Source organism: Otolemur garnettii, unplaced genomic scaffold (assembly GCF_000181295.1).
Source record: "Otolemur garnettii isolate 467f Iridium unplaced genomic scaffold, OtoGar3 scaffold00048, whole genome shotgun sequence".
NCBI lineage: Eukaryota > Metazoa > Chordata > Mammalia > Primates > Galagidae > Otolemur > Otolemur garnettii.
In genome coordinates, this window is record NW_003852443.1 from 13,171,898 (window position 1) to 13,184,137 (window position 12,240).

General features: G+C 41.7%; 1 protein-coding gene across 3 annotated transcripts in view; it reads right to left on the reverse strand.

The window, feature by feature from the left end:
• Positions 1-1,494: 1,494 nt before the first annotated feature.
• The window catches only part of RAPGEF4 (Rap guanine nucleotide exchange factor 4), a 226,153-nt gene continuing 215,407 nt past the window's right edge, over positions 1,495-12,240 (reverse strand). For all 3 annotated transcript variants that reach the window (XM_012806203.2, XM_023514143.1, XM_023514144.1), the window contains 2 exons: positions 6,000-6,054; positions 1,495-2,514 (listed from right to left, as the gene is read on the reverse strand). In XM_012806203.2, the coding sequence (XP_012661657.1) occupies positions 2,387-2,514; positions 6,000-6,054 (183 nt within the window). In that variant the 3' untranslated portion in view covers positions 1,495-2,386. The remainder of the gene's footprint in view (positions 2,515-5,999; positions 6,055-12,240) is intronic.

Here is a 12,240-nt window from a genome sequence, read left to right on the forward strand (position 1 = left end):
ATTTCTCAAAGTGAGCTTTGATTGTGGGATGTTAAAAGGGATTAAAATTGGACTTCTCAGAGTCTTTAATATGTTAATGATACTGGGAACCGGTTCTGAGGAGACGGTATATTATGCAGCAGTCCCCAAATGTATTAAAAGATAGCATCTTGGTTTTGTTTGGGGCTTCGTTCTCGTGTTTTTGTTTTTGGAGGAACAGGTTGTGAACTTACGAGGCCAGGATAGCTGGAAACAGAGTCTGGAAAATGCTGACTCATCAAAAAACAGAGGTCCGTCCAGAATTTAAAGAATTTTGGAAATTTCTTCATCAAATACTTAGTCACACACCAGTGGGGGAAGGAGGAGGGGGTCAGGGATATGTGAAAACAAACAGTCCCTGACCCCTCCCATTGGAATGTGATTGTATCACCGGAATATGGCATGAGGCCCCTCCTTGGGAAGCTCTCACGTCCAGTACCCCTTCATAGCAGCAATAGTCCTGCTAGGCAAGAAGTGGAGACGATAATCAAATGTCTGTCAACTGATAAATGGATAAACAAAACATGGTACATTCAAAATATGGAATATTACTCAGCCATAAAGAGAAATGAAGTATTGGTACAGGCTGTAACACAGATGAACCTTGAAAACATCACGCAACGTAAAAGAAACACAAACAGACCCATGTGGTCTGATTCCAGAGGAAATCCACAGGACAGGAGAATAAGAAGTGACTGCTAATAAATACTTCACTGAGGAATGAGAAGACTGTTCTGGAATTAAAAGGTGATGATGGCTATATAACCTTGTGGACAGACTAAAATCCACTGCATTGTGCACTTTTCTTTTTTGAGACAGACTCACTCTGTCACCTGGGCTAAAGTGTCATGAACTCAGCCTAGTTAACAGCAGCTTCAAGTTCCTGGAATTGCTCAAGCAATTCTCTTGTCTTAGCCTCCTGACTAGCTGGGACTACAGGTGTGCACAATGATGCCCAGTGAATATTTCTGTTTTTAGTAGAGACCAGGTCTCACTCTTGCTCAGGCTAGTCTCAAACTCTTGACCTCAAGCGATCCTCCCACATGGGCCTCCCAGAGTACTAGGATCACTAGTGTGAGCTCCCACATCCAGCTGGATTGTACCCTTTAAGAGGATGAATTTTATAGTATGTGTATTTTATTTTATTAAAAAATTCAATAGTAAATGGTTATCACTCTCCAAAAAATGGGAATTGAGAATAACACAACCATTTCTTTTCAATAATTATATTTAATGAAGGTACTAGATGTTATTTACAGAAGATATACATACATACAATTCCTACATGTTAAATGTAGTCTAACTGTGGAAACAGGAAAAAAATGTACTCCAAAATTACATACTAAATAAAATAAATAAAAAGTAATTTTTTGGCACAATATCTATTATATGGCAAATAAATAACTCTATACCATTGATTGAATGAACTATTTACAATCTATTTGAAAGTGCAAAACAACTGCTTACAAATTAAGGTATTTGTAGTAACGTTTAAGTCCAGAAAATACGTTTTTCTTCATAAATAACAAGAAATTTGTAGCCAATAATAAAGGTTTTTAATGCCCAGGAAAATATTTCAATTTTGTAAAATGTTTTGTATATATTGTGCTCTTCTGAAATGTCATTTTCTATTTTAACGCTGGCAATTTTTAAGAACCTTGGTGTTTCTTAGTGGAATTCTTATGTATGGAATCCTGATTTGTAAATTTTTAAAAGTTACATTGTAAACATAAATATATTTCTATATATCATTCAGAAATTACAGACCTGTCCTCCCTAAATCACATAAATAGCCACAATGTTTTATAGTAATGTGGTCAGGTTCAATTCCTGCAGAGGTATCATTATGAAGATGGAAGAATGGGACCTATAATTTGGGCTTACACAGAGATTCCTCAACACCTTCCCCAAACCCCACGCTCCAAATCAAGATGTTGAGTTAAAAACTACGAAACTCTATCACCACCAATTTGTCCAAATCAATCTCATTCGTAGCACATAATCCTGTAAACACGTTTAGAAAAAAATGTCAGGGGCTTGATGGTTCTCTTGACAATGGTACTTTTACCAAACTCTTCACGTGGGCCTTGTTTAATGTTTCAGCAAAGAAGATGACACAATTGGAGATGAAAGAGGGCAATTACAAACTGGGGGTTCCTAAGCTAGAAGGTGCAAGCTTTTTGCAAGTCAAATAATTCCTTCTCTTGTCATGTAGCCGGTCAGCTGAACGCAGCCTGAGACATCTCAAGATGTGTTTTTGCTTGTTTTGTAGAATTCTCTGGTGGCAATACAGTCAGTGGTAGCAGAAATGGCATTTTTGAAAGATTGTGGACTGGAGACAAACCATTGCTGTGGGCACTTTAAATGTCTATGGTCGACGAGGCTCTAGTCTGTGTGACATCTGTGATAAAGTTCTCTGGTTGTCAATCACATTTAATTGCCGTACATAACTCCGGACATCCTGATGATTCTTATTAGCTTGAGCTGCATCGGGATCTGTGGAAAGAGGACAGGGCAGCGTTGGCATAGTACAATGCATGCATCTCAGATACAGCCTTATTTCCCAATTACTTATAACATTTGCCATAGATTCCTGGGTTCCAGCAAGACCTTTCAACACACCACATTCATTGAAATGCTTCCACTTGGCTGTTCCATTGCCTCCTTCCTATCCTCCAATTTTCTTTTCCTCCCTGGTATCACCTCCTTTGATCATTTTCCTTTGCGTGGCACATTGCAAAAAAGAAAAAAAAAATGGCACCAAATAAAAAGGAAAGCATCTGTCTGATAGCCCCTGGTTACAGATGACAACCACTTCCCCTTACCAGCACACCTCTGTATCTCTCGTTTTGTATCTCTGCCTCCTTTGATCCAGATGAGGACTAATGTAAAAGACACAGTTTTCCTTAGTGCCTCACAAAAGCACTTAACACCTGGGCCAAACCGAAGCGATCCACTGAGACTATAAAGCAGGCGTCCTCAAACTACGGCCCGCGGGGCACATGCGAAGACATTTATCTGGTCCGCTGGGTGTTTTTGCCGCTGCTGCCTATCCTGCTTAGCAGCTGACTGGGGCCCGCAGTCTGGCCCTCCAATGGTCTGAGGGACAGTGAACTGGCCCCCTGTTTAAAAAGTTTGAGGATCCCAGCTATAAAGTCATGATCCCCTCTTTACTTGCATACAACACACAGCATCACTGTATAGACGGTGTGTTCTTGGAACTGTCCATATTCAGAAAAAAAAAAATACACTTCCTGGGCTGAATTTATGACTTGTGCTAGACCTTTGATTCTCTGATGCTATTTGTTCTGAAAATTCAGTTACTATTCTATTTTGATCCAAACTCCAAGTTTGTGAGGATCTGAGCTATAGCACCTGGTTTCATTAAAATCAGCTCCGAAAGAGGGATTCGATGCCCGAAGCCCTACACACAGATTATCATGAAAGTAGGCCACATTTGATGGCGATGGATGTGGGTCCCTTTGGGAGCAGCTACTTAGCTCCTGCAAGCTGCTGCCACCGAAATCTCTTCTGGGCCCAGAGTTGCCAGATTTTTCTTCTTCCTTCTTCTTCCTCCTCCTTAAATTTTTAGAAATAGGAAACCTGGATGTTGTCCTCATGAATTCTTCCAAATTCTAAATGACATTATTTCAAAACAAAAGGGAAAAAATGCTCCATTTAGACGTCACACCTCTATGGGCCACCTCTGTCCCATGGATCACTGGGTAGCATCTCCGGTATAATGGGGCACCGAGAATGACCAAGTCGGTCTGGCTCACGACCGGGGTTCTTTCTGCCCCAGCACCCTGCCTCCTGCAGTTCAGTAGGTCCTGTTAGATCCATACTCCACTCCTACAGACAATTAGCGTGCCATCTGCTTCAGGGCAAAGGGGAGCACTGCAGTTCTGAACACAGAAAAGCAGACAGAAGAAACAGAGGCCCCTACTTTCTGTAAGAAGAAACTGCCCAGTATAATTATCACATATAAATAATACCATCACGAGCTGCAGAACATACTGTGGCTAATTTCTTCCACTTCTGCCTGGCAATGTACTCTACATGTACAATATACTGTAATTACATTGTACATATTCCCACAGTGTTTATGAATCTATTCCTATAGCTTTATCTATAGATTGTTGACTTCAGTGCTGAGCAGCTGTTGTTTACCAGCAGTGACTGATAACTTCAACAAATGCAATGGATTTTTAAAAAAATAATTTCCCCCTCACTTCTCTAGGAGGTTTAAGAAAACGTAGGATTTACTTCTAAGAAGGCTCATGGAACAAAGTAAATTCTATCATGGTTCTTTCTTGGTACTTGATCCTTACTGAAAACCTTCTGAAGGCTATAAACCCACTCAGGCACACATGATTCCTCATATAATTTCAGGAATTTCCTGGAGCCTCACAAAGGGCCACGGACTCTAGATTATAAACTCCTGCTGCACTGATATCATTTATCTACTTCATCTGCACTTGTACAGCTGCTTTATAATCATGTCTTTAAACACACTGTAAATTACCAGACAAAAAGATATGAGATAGGCAGCACTTGTAGCTCAGTGGATAGGGCGCTGGCCTATATACCAAGGTTGGTGGGTTTGAAGCTGGCCTGGGCCAGCTAAAAACAACAGCGACAACTGCAACAAAAAATAGCTGGGCATTGTGGCAGGCGCCTGTAGTCCTAGCTACTTGGGAGGCTGAGGCAAGAGAATAGCTTGAGCCCAAGAGTTGGAGGTTGCTGTGAGCTGTGATGCCATAGCACTCTACCCAGGGCGACAGTATAAGACTCTGTCTCAAAAAAACAAAACAAACAAACAAACAAGACATGAGACATTTTAATTCTGGCAGAATCCACATGGGAAAAGTTGATGATACACATCACTATTCTTATTTTGGAAGTCAGAGAAGACCCAATCATTTAAATTAACTTTTTGAAGGAACTATTTGTTTCCCAAATAAAGATTATTTTTCCTAGATTTTTTCCCCTCCTGTACATTAAACAATGAACATTTAATACTTCTGGCATCCCATGAAACAAGCCTGGCATTGGGCCACCTGTGCTAAGAAGTACCGACAGCTCTGGTTTTATTAACAAGAACCTTTTGGTCTCTTAGCACTGGGTTTACTGGAAGGGATGGTACTGGTAGCCTCAGAGTCATGTCTGTGTCATATTATCACGTTGAGTTAATGGGACACATTTTCTCGAGTGACTCATACAGTGACGTTAACAAAAAACTTCACAGGGTCCATCTCTTCACTCCAAGATCAGATTGAAGGAGTGAAACCTCCCCCACCCCCTTAAAGTCCCCGCCAGAGGAAACAGTAGTACCTAATGTGTCATAGCATTACATTTGGTGCTATGATGCAACTTAATTCCCGACAGATTGAAATTATTTGTCAGTAGTAATATCTTTATATTAAAGTATTGTATGATGCCAGTTTGTGCTACATGTTCAGATTTAAAAAGAACACCTCAAATTCACCAGGAATACTAGAAATATAATATGATCTGTATGGGGCCTTTTACACATGTGCTATAAACATGAATGCATTCTTGCAACACATGGAGAGACAACAAACATTATCTTTCCCAGTTTATAAATGACAGGACTGAGTCATCAAGATGTGAGTTTCTCAACACCAAGCGGTGAGTCATGAAGAGAGCTGGTTTGAGGCAGGAATGGTTGGCAATTGTGCCTTAGTTGTCTCTAGCCACGGTGGAAAGAGCAAATTAATTCTCCTTAAACTCATTCATAAAATCGTATTCCTATGGTTATTTTCTAGTTTTATAACAATGTAAATATTTTCTAGTTTTCTAACAGCAAGAAAATCCTTAAACTCAAGGCTGCTATCCCGTGGAATTCATGGCCCAAAGTGTCTCTGACACAATCAAATACTGTCCTGGCTCCTCCAATGTCTCAGTGGCCTCATTAAAAAAACTTTTCACATTGTAGGACGCAGCTGCAATGAACTTACTGAAGGGTTGGCTCCTGTAGTATCTCACTGTTCTGGCAGTGTTTGTGATCATGCGCTGAAAGGAATCAAGAAAAAAGAAAGAAACACAAGTCAGCTTAGTGTGTAATATAAAAAGGAAAACATTATGTATTTCGGCAATAGTACCACGAGAAATAGCATGTTCTGAGATACTGGCTAACTTAGGGCAACTGGCTGATATACACCCTGCTTAATTACTGTAGAGAGGCACACTCACACATACGAGGCATTGTCAGGTAGGGAATATAATGGCATATTTCTAGTCTAATTGTTGGCTTGCTCCCCACAAGGTAAAAAGCAGCCATCATGTCTGAGACTGTACCTTAATGCTCAGGAATAGTTTCATATCCTTTCCTGAGGTCACTGTGAATTTGTAACTACCCCAGATTTGAAGGAAGATGCACTTGTCAAGTTCCTCACAGTACATAGGGCTCAGGAATGAGGTGTTACATTATAGTGACTGAATATTAAGTCAGAATATTCTACATATAAATTTTTGCTACATCCTATGCGTTACTGACCTCTCAGTCTTCCAGCAAAAGTGTGTGTTTGAATGTAAATCCTAATTCTTTGATTCCCTCTCTATCTCCTTCCCTTCCCTTTCTTTTTGATTACAACATAACACATGCCCATTTTAGAAAATCAGAAAATACCGAAATTGCTGAGAGCAAATCAAAAATCACTTAGAAAATCACAGAGTAACCTCATTAATATTTTGGTATATTTCCTTCTGATATTAAAAAAGGAACATATTTAGAACTACATTTCTTCCAAAAACGTGAAGTCATCCTATGCATACATATTTTAATTTAAACTGTTTTGCACATTGCATGCCAGGCCATTTGCACTTGAATTTTAAAACATTTTTAAAATGAATATGTATTCAATCAAATGGATAGATTATAATTTTTTTTGTAATTGAGGCAGAGTCTCACTGTCACCCTGGGTTGAGTACTGGGGCATCATAGCTCACAGCAACCTCAAACTCTGGGGCCCAAACAATTCTCCTGCTTCTGTCTCCCAAATAGCTGGAACTACAGGTCTCAGCCATGACATCTGGCTAGTTTTTTCTATTTTTTTGTTGATATCGGGTCTCACTCTTCTTGCTCAAGCTGGTCTCGAATTCAGGGGATTTACCAGTGTCAGCCTCCCAGAGTGCTAGGATCACAGGTGTGAACCACTGCATCTGGCCCAAATGGATGGATTATAATTGATTTGGCTTTGGTCAATTTTGTCATTAAGTGGTTGTTTTAATTGCTGGTGAACTTTTGGTTGCAATAGAGACTAAAAAGGGAATCTTTTGTGCCGAGCTCCATTAAAAACAAAAGAAGAGAGCACCGAATCAATAAATTGTGATATATGTATACCATGGAATACTATGCAGCCATAAAGAAAGGTGGAAACTTTATCTCCTTCATGTTTACATGGATGAAGCTGGAAAATGTTCTTCTTAGCAAGAATGGAGGAAAAAGTATCCAATGTACTCAGCGCTATTATGAAACTAATTTATAGCTTTCATAGGAAAGCTATAACCTAATTATAGCCTAAGAATATGTGGAGGGGGGAGGAGGAAGGTGGGTGGGTAGAGGGAGGGTGATCGAAGGGGTCACCTCTATGGTTTATCTCACAAGGGTACAAGTGAATCTTTCTAAAAGTAGAATATAAACGTCTTAACACAATAACTAAGAAAATGACATGAAGGCTAAGTTAACCAGTTTGATGAAAATATTTCAAATTGTATATGAAAACACCATACTGTACCTCATAATTGCATTAATGTTCACAGTTATGATTTAATAATAAAAGAAGAAGAAGAAGAAGAAAAGACAAAATAATGAAGGACAAAAACAGAGATCCCTAACTCCCGAGGAAAAATACCAGTGAGACCTGAGCTCCATGTCTTGGTGGTAATGTACATTTCTTACTCATGGTATTCTGACAATAGTGGGCATCCCAGTTACTGCATGGGTTTCAGGATACTTCTGCTGCTTTGACTCTAAAGGGAAAGTCCCATGGAGATAACAGATTAATTTTAATACTAGCAGAAAACTGATAAGGCTCCACCCAGGAATGGAGACTCCCCAGTCTCTGAGCGGCTATGTCATTCTAGTCCTCACTTTCTTCTATCATGGATCCTTGGCTTTCCAAAGAATAATAAAATGACTTTGAGAAAGCTTATGTAATGTAAAAAAAAAAAAATCATAGAAGAGTCAAGGCCTTACAAATGTCTATGTGTGAGCATCATAATACCTCTCTTGACACTACTGCTTTGAGGACTCTGGCAAGCGTGAAGAAGACATGCCTGCATTGGGTAATTTCTCACACACAAGGAGGCAATCAGAAAAGTTTAAACTTCATATCCATAAAGGAGTCTAAAAGCTAGCATGTTTGTTGACCAGTATGAGAAATATATTACAAATACCTCCAAGAAAAATGTAACATACAATGTATAATTAGCCTCTGATATATAATGTCCTGAAATAAACAGTAACTATGATAATTTTCTTGCTAATTTACTTTTAAGTTGTTTTTTCACTTCTCTAAAGGCTTCGCATCAGAAGGGCACAAGTACGGTCCATGTAGAATTGTTGTAATTCTTCAGATATTGAATGGAGTGTAATTACTGAAAACCCTGGGAAATGCTGCCAATATGCCCCTCTGAAGAATAATAAAACAATTAGCAGGGGTCAGAAACCTCTTCCTATACCGTTTCGCAGGGAGTAATTGTTCTGCATTTTAGTTTTGAAAAGCTAAAGTCTTTCATTCTGACTTTAGTTTTACAGCCATACTTGGAGGCTTCATAATTTTTAGCTCATTATGTAGTTTAAAATGTGAGAACAATTGTTTAAATCAGTAATTTCCAGCTCTGAAGTTCATTCTACCTTTCTAAATCTTTGATTAATTTTAACAATGGTTTTAATTTTGACGTATCCTTTTTAATTGCACTCAAAGATAACTTCACAGTTTAGCTTTAAAATCCAAATCTGGCTTTACAACGAGGTCCATTCATTTCCATTGTGAGGTCCAGGCAATAATGTTTAGTGATACGAACCCACCATTACAGTGTGTGAACCGGATAGCATTGCTGCTCAACGAATAGTTAAGAGTGTTTTCATGAGGCCAAAGAAGGGTTAATGGGATATTTTAACTCTACTCTCTTCTGCACCCATTGACACATGCAATACCTGTATTTAGTATGCTGTTAACATCTACGCCCAGCCACAAGGCCCTTTCTTGGGTCTCTGAAAGAGACTTTGGAAGTTGTCTCCTGGAAGCATACCCAGAGAGCACGATGCTTTTTGCAGCCTGCCTCTACACAGCGGCTTTCCCACTGTCTGAATGCAGCTAGCAATGAGGAACTCATCACCTCCAAGGACAACCCCGTTCATTTTTAGATATTGCTATTAGAAATTTATTATGCTGAGTCAAAGTCTTTCTTCCTCTACTTTTCAGTCATTGATCCCAGGTCTGAGCTCTGGAAACACAACAAACATGTTTAGTTTCTCTTTAACAAGATGGGTCTTTAGATGCTTGACTATAACTACTGTGGACATCTCCCCATACCCAGGTCTTTTCCTGTTCAGCCTAAATAGTCCTAATTTCTTCAATAGTTCTTCATAAGATACTTTTGGTTTTCTTCTGAACAGTCTCTAGAATGGTTTTCTAGACTAAACAAGTCATAGAGTGCAGAGAAATTGTTACCGCCCTTCCTTCCTTGATCTATCAGTGGGTCTCAACCTTCCTAATGCTGCAAGCCTTTAATACAGTTCCTCATGTTGTGGTGACTCCCACACATTAGGAGCGGTGTCTTGGTTCCTAAGACCATTGGATATGTGTTTTCTGATGGTCTTAGGTGACCCCTATGAAAGGGGAAAGGGTCGTTTGACCCCCAAAGAGGTAGCAACCACAGGTTGAAAACCACTGATCTAGACAGTGCCGCACATCCAAGCCCACACTTTTACAGAAGTCATGCCACTGACACTCATTGAACTGATAGTGGGCTAGACCTCTCAGCCTAGTATGCTGAGCTACTGCTGGGTGGATGCAGCTCATGCTTTATAGATTTCCAAACCAAAGGGGTGAGTTTTATATTTATCTCCACTAAAGTATGACTAGTTAGATGCAGCAGTTCTCAACCTGTGGGTCACGGTTCCTTTGGGATTTGAATGACCCTTTCACAGGGGTCACCTAATATCAGATATTTACATTACAACTCATAACAGTAGCAAAATTACAGTTATGAAGTAGCAATGAAAATAATTTTATGGTTGGGGGTCACCACAACATGAGGAACTGTATTAGGAAGGTTGAGAACCAGAGTCAGAGTCTATCTTTCCACAGACTTAAGCCTTGCATGTTATTTTTGTTGGCAGGCAGCGGCTGATTCACTGGTGTTCTCAGTCAATGTTGGCAGAAACTAAGGTTGAAGAGACATAGGCTTAATTATTTAACTGCCACAGCAGGATAAAGCCCCAAATTACACCCTGTGCTTCCTGGTCCTGCCAGAGCAAGTTGGCCTGCCTGGAGCTGATGGGGCGACTTTCGATAATGCCAGACTGGGGGTGGGGAGCCGGGTGGTGCCCAACTACTCCAAAGCAGAGATTCTCATCTTTTTTTCCATCCTAGAAAAACTGAGGTTTATGACATACTCCCATTAGCAAGTGGGTCATTAAGACGGTGACTGGTACCTCGGGGGTAAGGGGGAGGTGAACACGCTTCTTTAGAAGGTGCTCCAATCAGGGTAGGTGGCAAATTAACCCCGCCTTGCTACCCTTTGGTTGATTTTCCTTGGGATTAATTCGACATACAGGTCTTCAGAGCTTGTTTGAAAAAGTGAATATGCTCGCCCAGTTCCTGACCTACCGGGCTGAGAGGAGCCCAAAGTGAAGGCTGATGAAGTCCCCTCAGCACACACACTAATGGAGGGGAGCTCGGAAAGGAGAATGGGCTGGACAGGGAAGGACTCTGTGACTGTCTCACGCATCTGCTCATCTTTGGAGCTGAAACAGCGGCTCAGAAGCAGATGCCTTCCGGGGCCTGAGCTGCTGTGCACAGTACCAAGCCTCTGTTCAGAGGACGGGGGGACACTGTCTGCACTCTAGTCTGGCACAGGCAAGAGGCTCGGAGGCTCCAGTCCCAAATCTGAAGTCCCATCAAGCTCTGAAGCAGGTGACCCCCAGAATCCAATGCGGCGTCAGAGTGTCTCGTTCTCAGACTGGGCTCTGCAGCCCAGGCCTCACTGCTCACTTTCCTGTGACATTTCCCTCAGAAGCCGGTCGCCCAAGGTACACCTTCACTCCTATTCAGACGTATCTGTGACCTGCCAGGCCTTCACGGCCAGCTCTGCACTGATTCCTGTGCCCCCGTCCAAGCTCCCCCTTGGCTCTCCCCTTGCTGAAGCAAGTGGACTTTGTGTCTAGACTTCAAGTCCGGACCGGCAGCCCTCCAGGCCACGCCGCCTCCTGGGGTGCCACTCTGGGACCGCCCACTCCCACGCAGCTGCCAGTCGGCCTCCCTCTTCTTAGGCTGCTCTGCCGCTCTGCTTGTCCCTGTCCCTCGGGGAGCTCCCCGGCCCAGGCCTCTCTCCATGGCTGTCTTGCACAGTTTTTATCTTCCTTTCGGTTGCCCCCTAAGATCCTTAGCACCCTTGTCCTTAATGTGGCCAGATGGCTTTTTCTCCGTCTACACGCCTATCAGATACAGGGTTCCTAACAATTATTCTCTGCTCAAATACGAAAACCACATTTGCAGCATCTGATTATTTCACTCAGACTTCCACACAGTCAGGACACGGGTTTTTTTTCACAGCATGATCCAGAAATACATAGTCTCTCATTTACCTAAGATTGGGCCCATGACCGCAAGCAAATGGGAGTGCACAGTGAGAAGACAATGAAAGGGAGCCAGGAGCAGAGCCCGCGGTCACCGGATGCTTCATTAAGAAGGAACCCGGAACGCTGTCGGGGCTGCATACCTGAGAGGTGTGTGACATACAGACACACACGGGTAACACACACGAGATGCTCACAGTACACGGTACATATGATTGCCTTGAGACAAGACAGTTCAGGCGCCTGTCCAGACACGCACAGAGTTTGTGAACATCCCTGGACGCTGGGAAGGGCAGTGAGGACAGACTCAGAACAACAGACAGAAGGGGAGACAGAATAACCTCCAGTTAGGAGGAGAAGGCTAAGGGAAGGCCACCTTTCTTTTTTTTTTT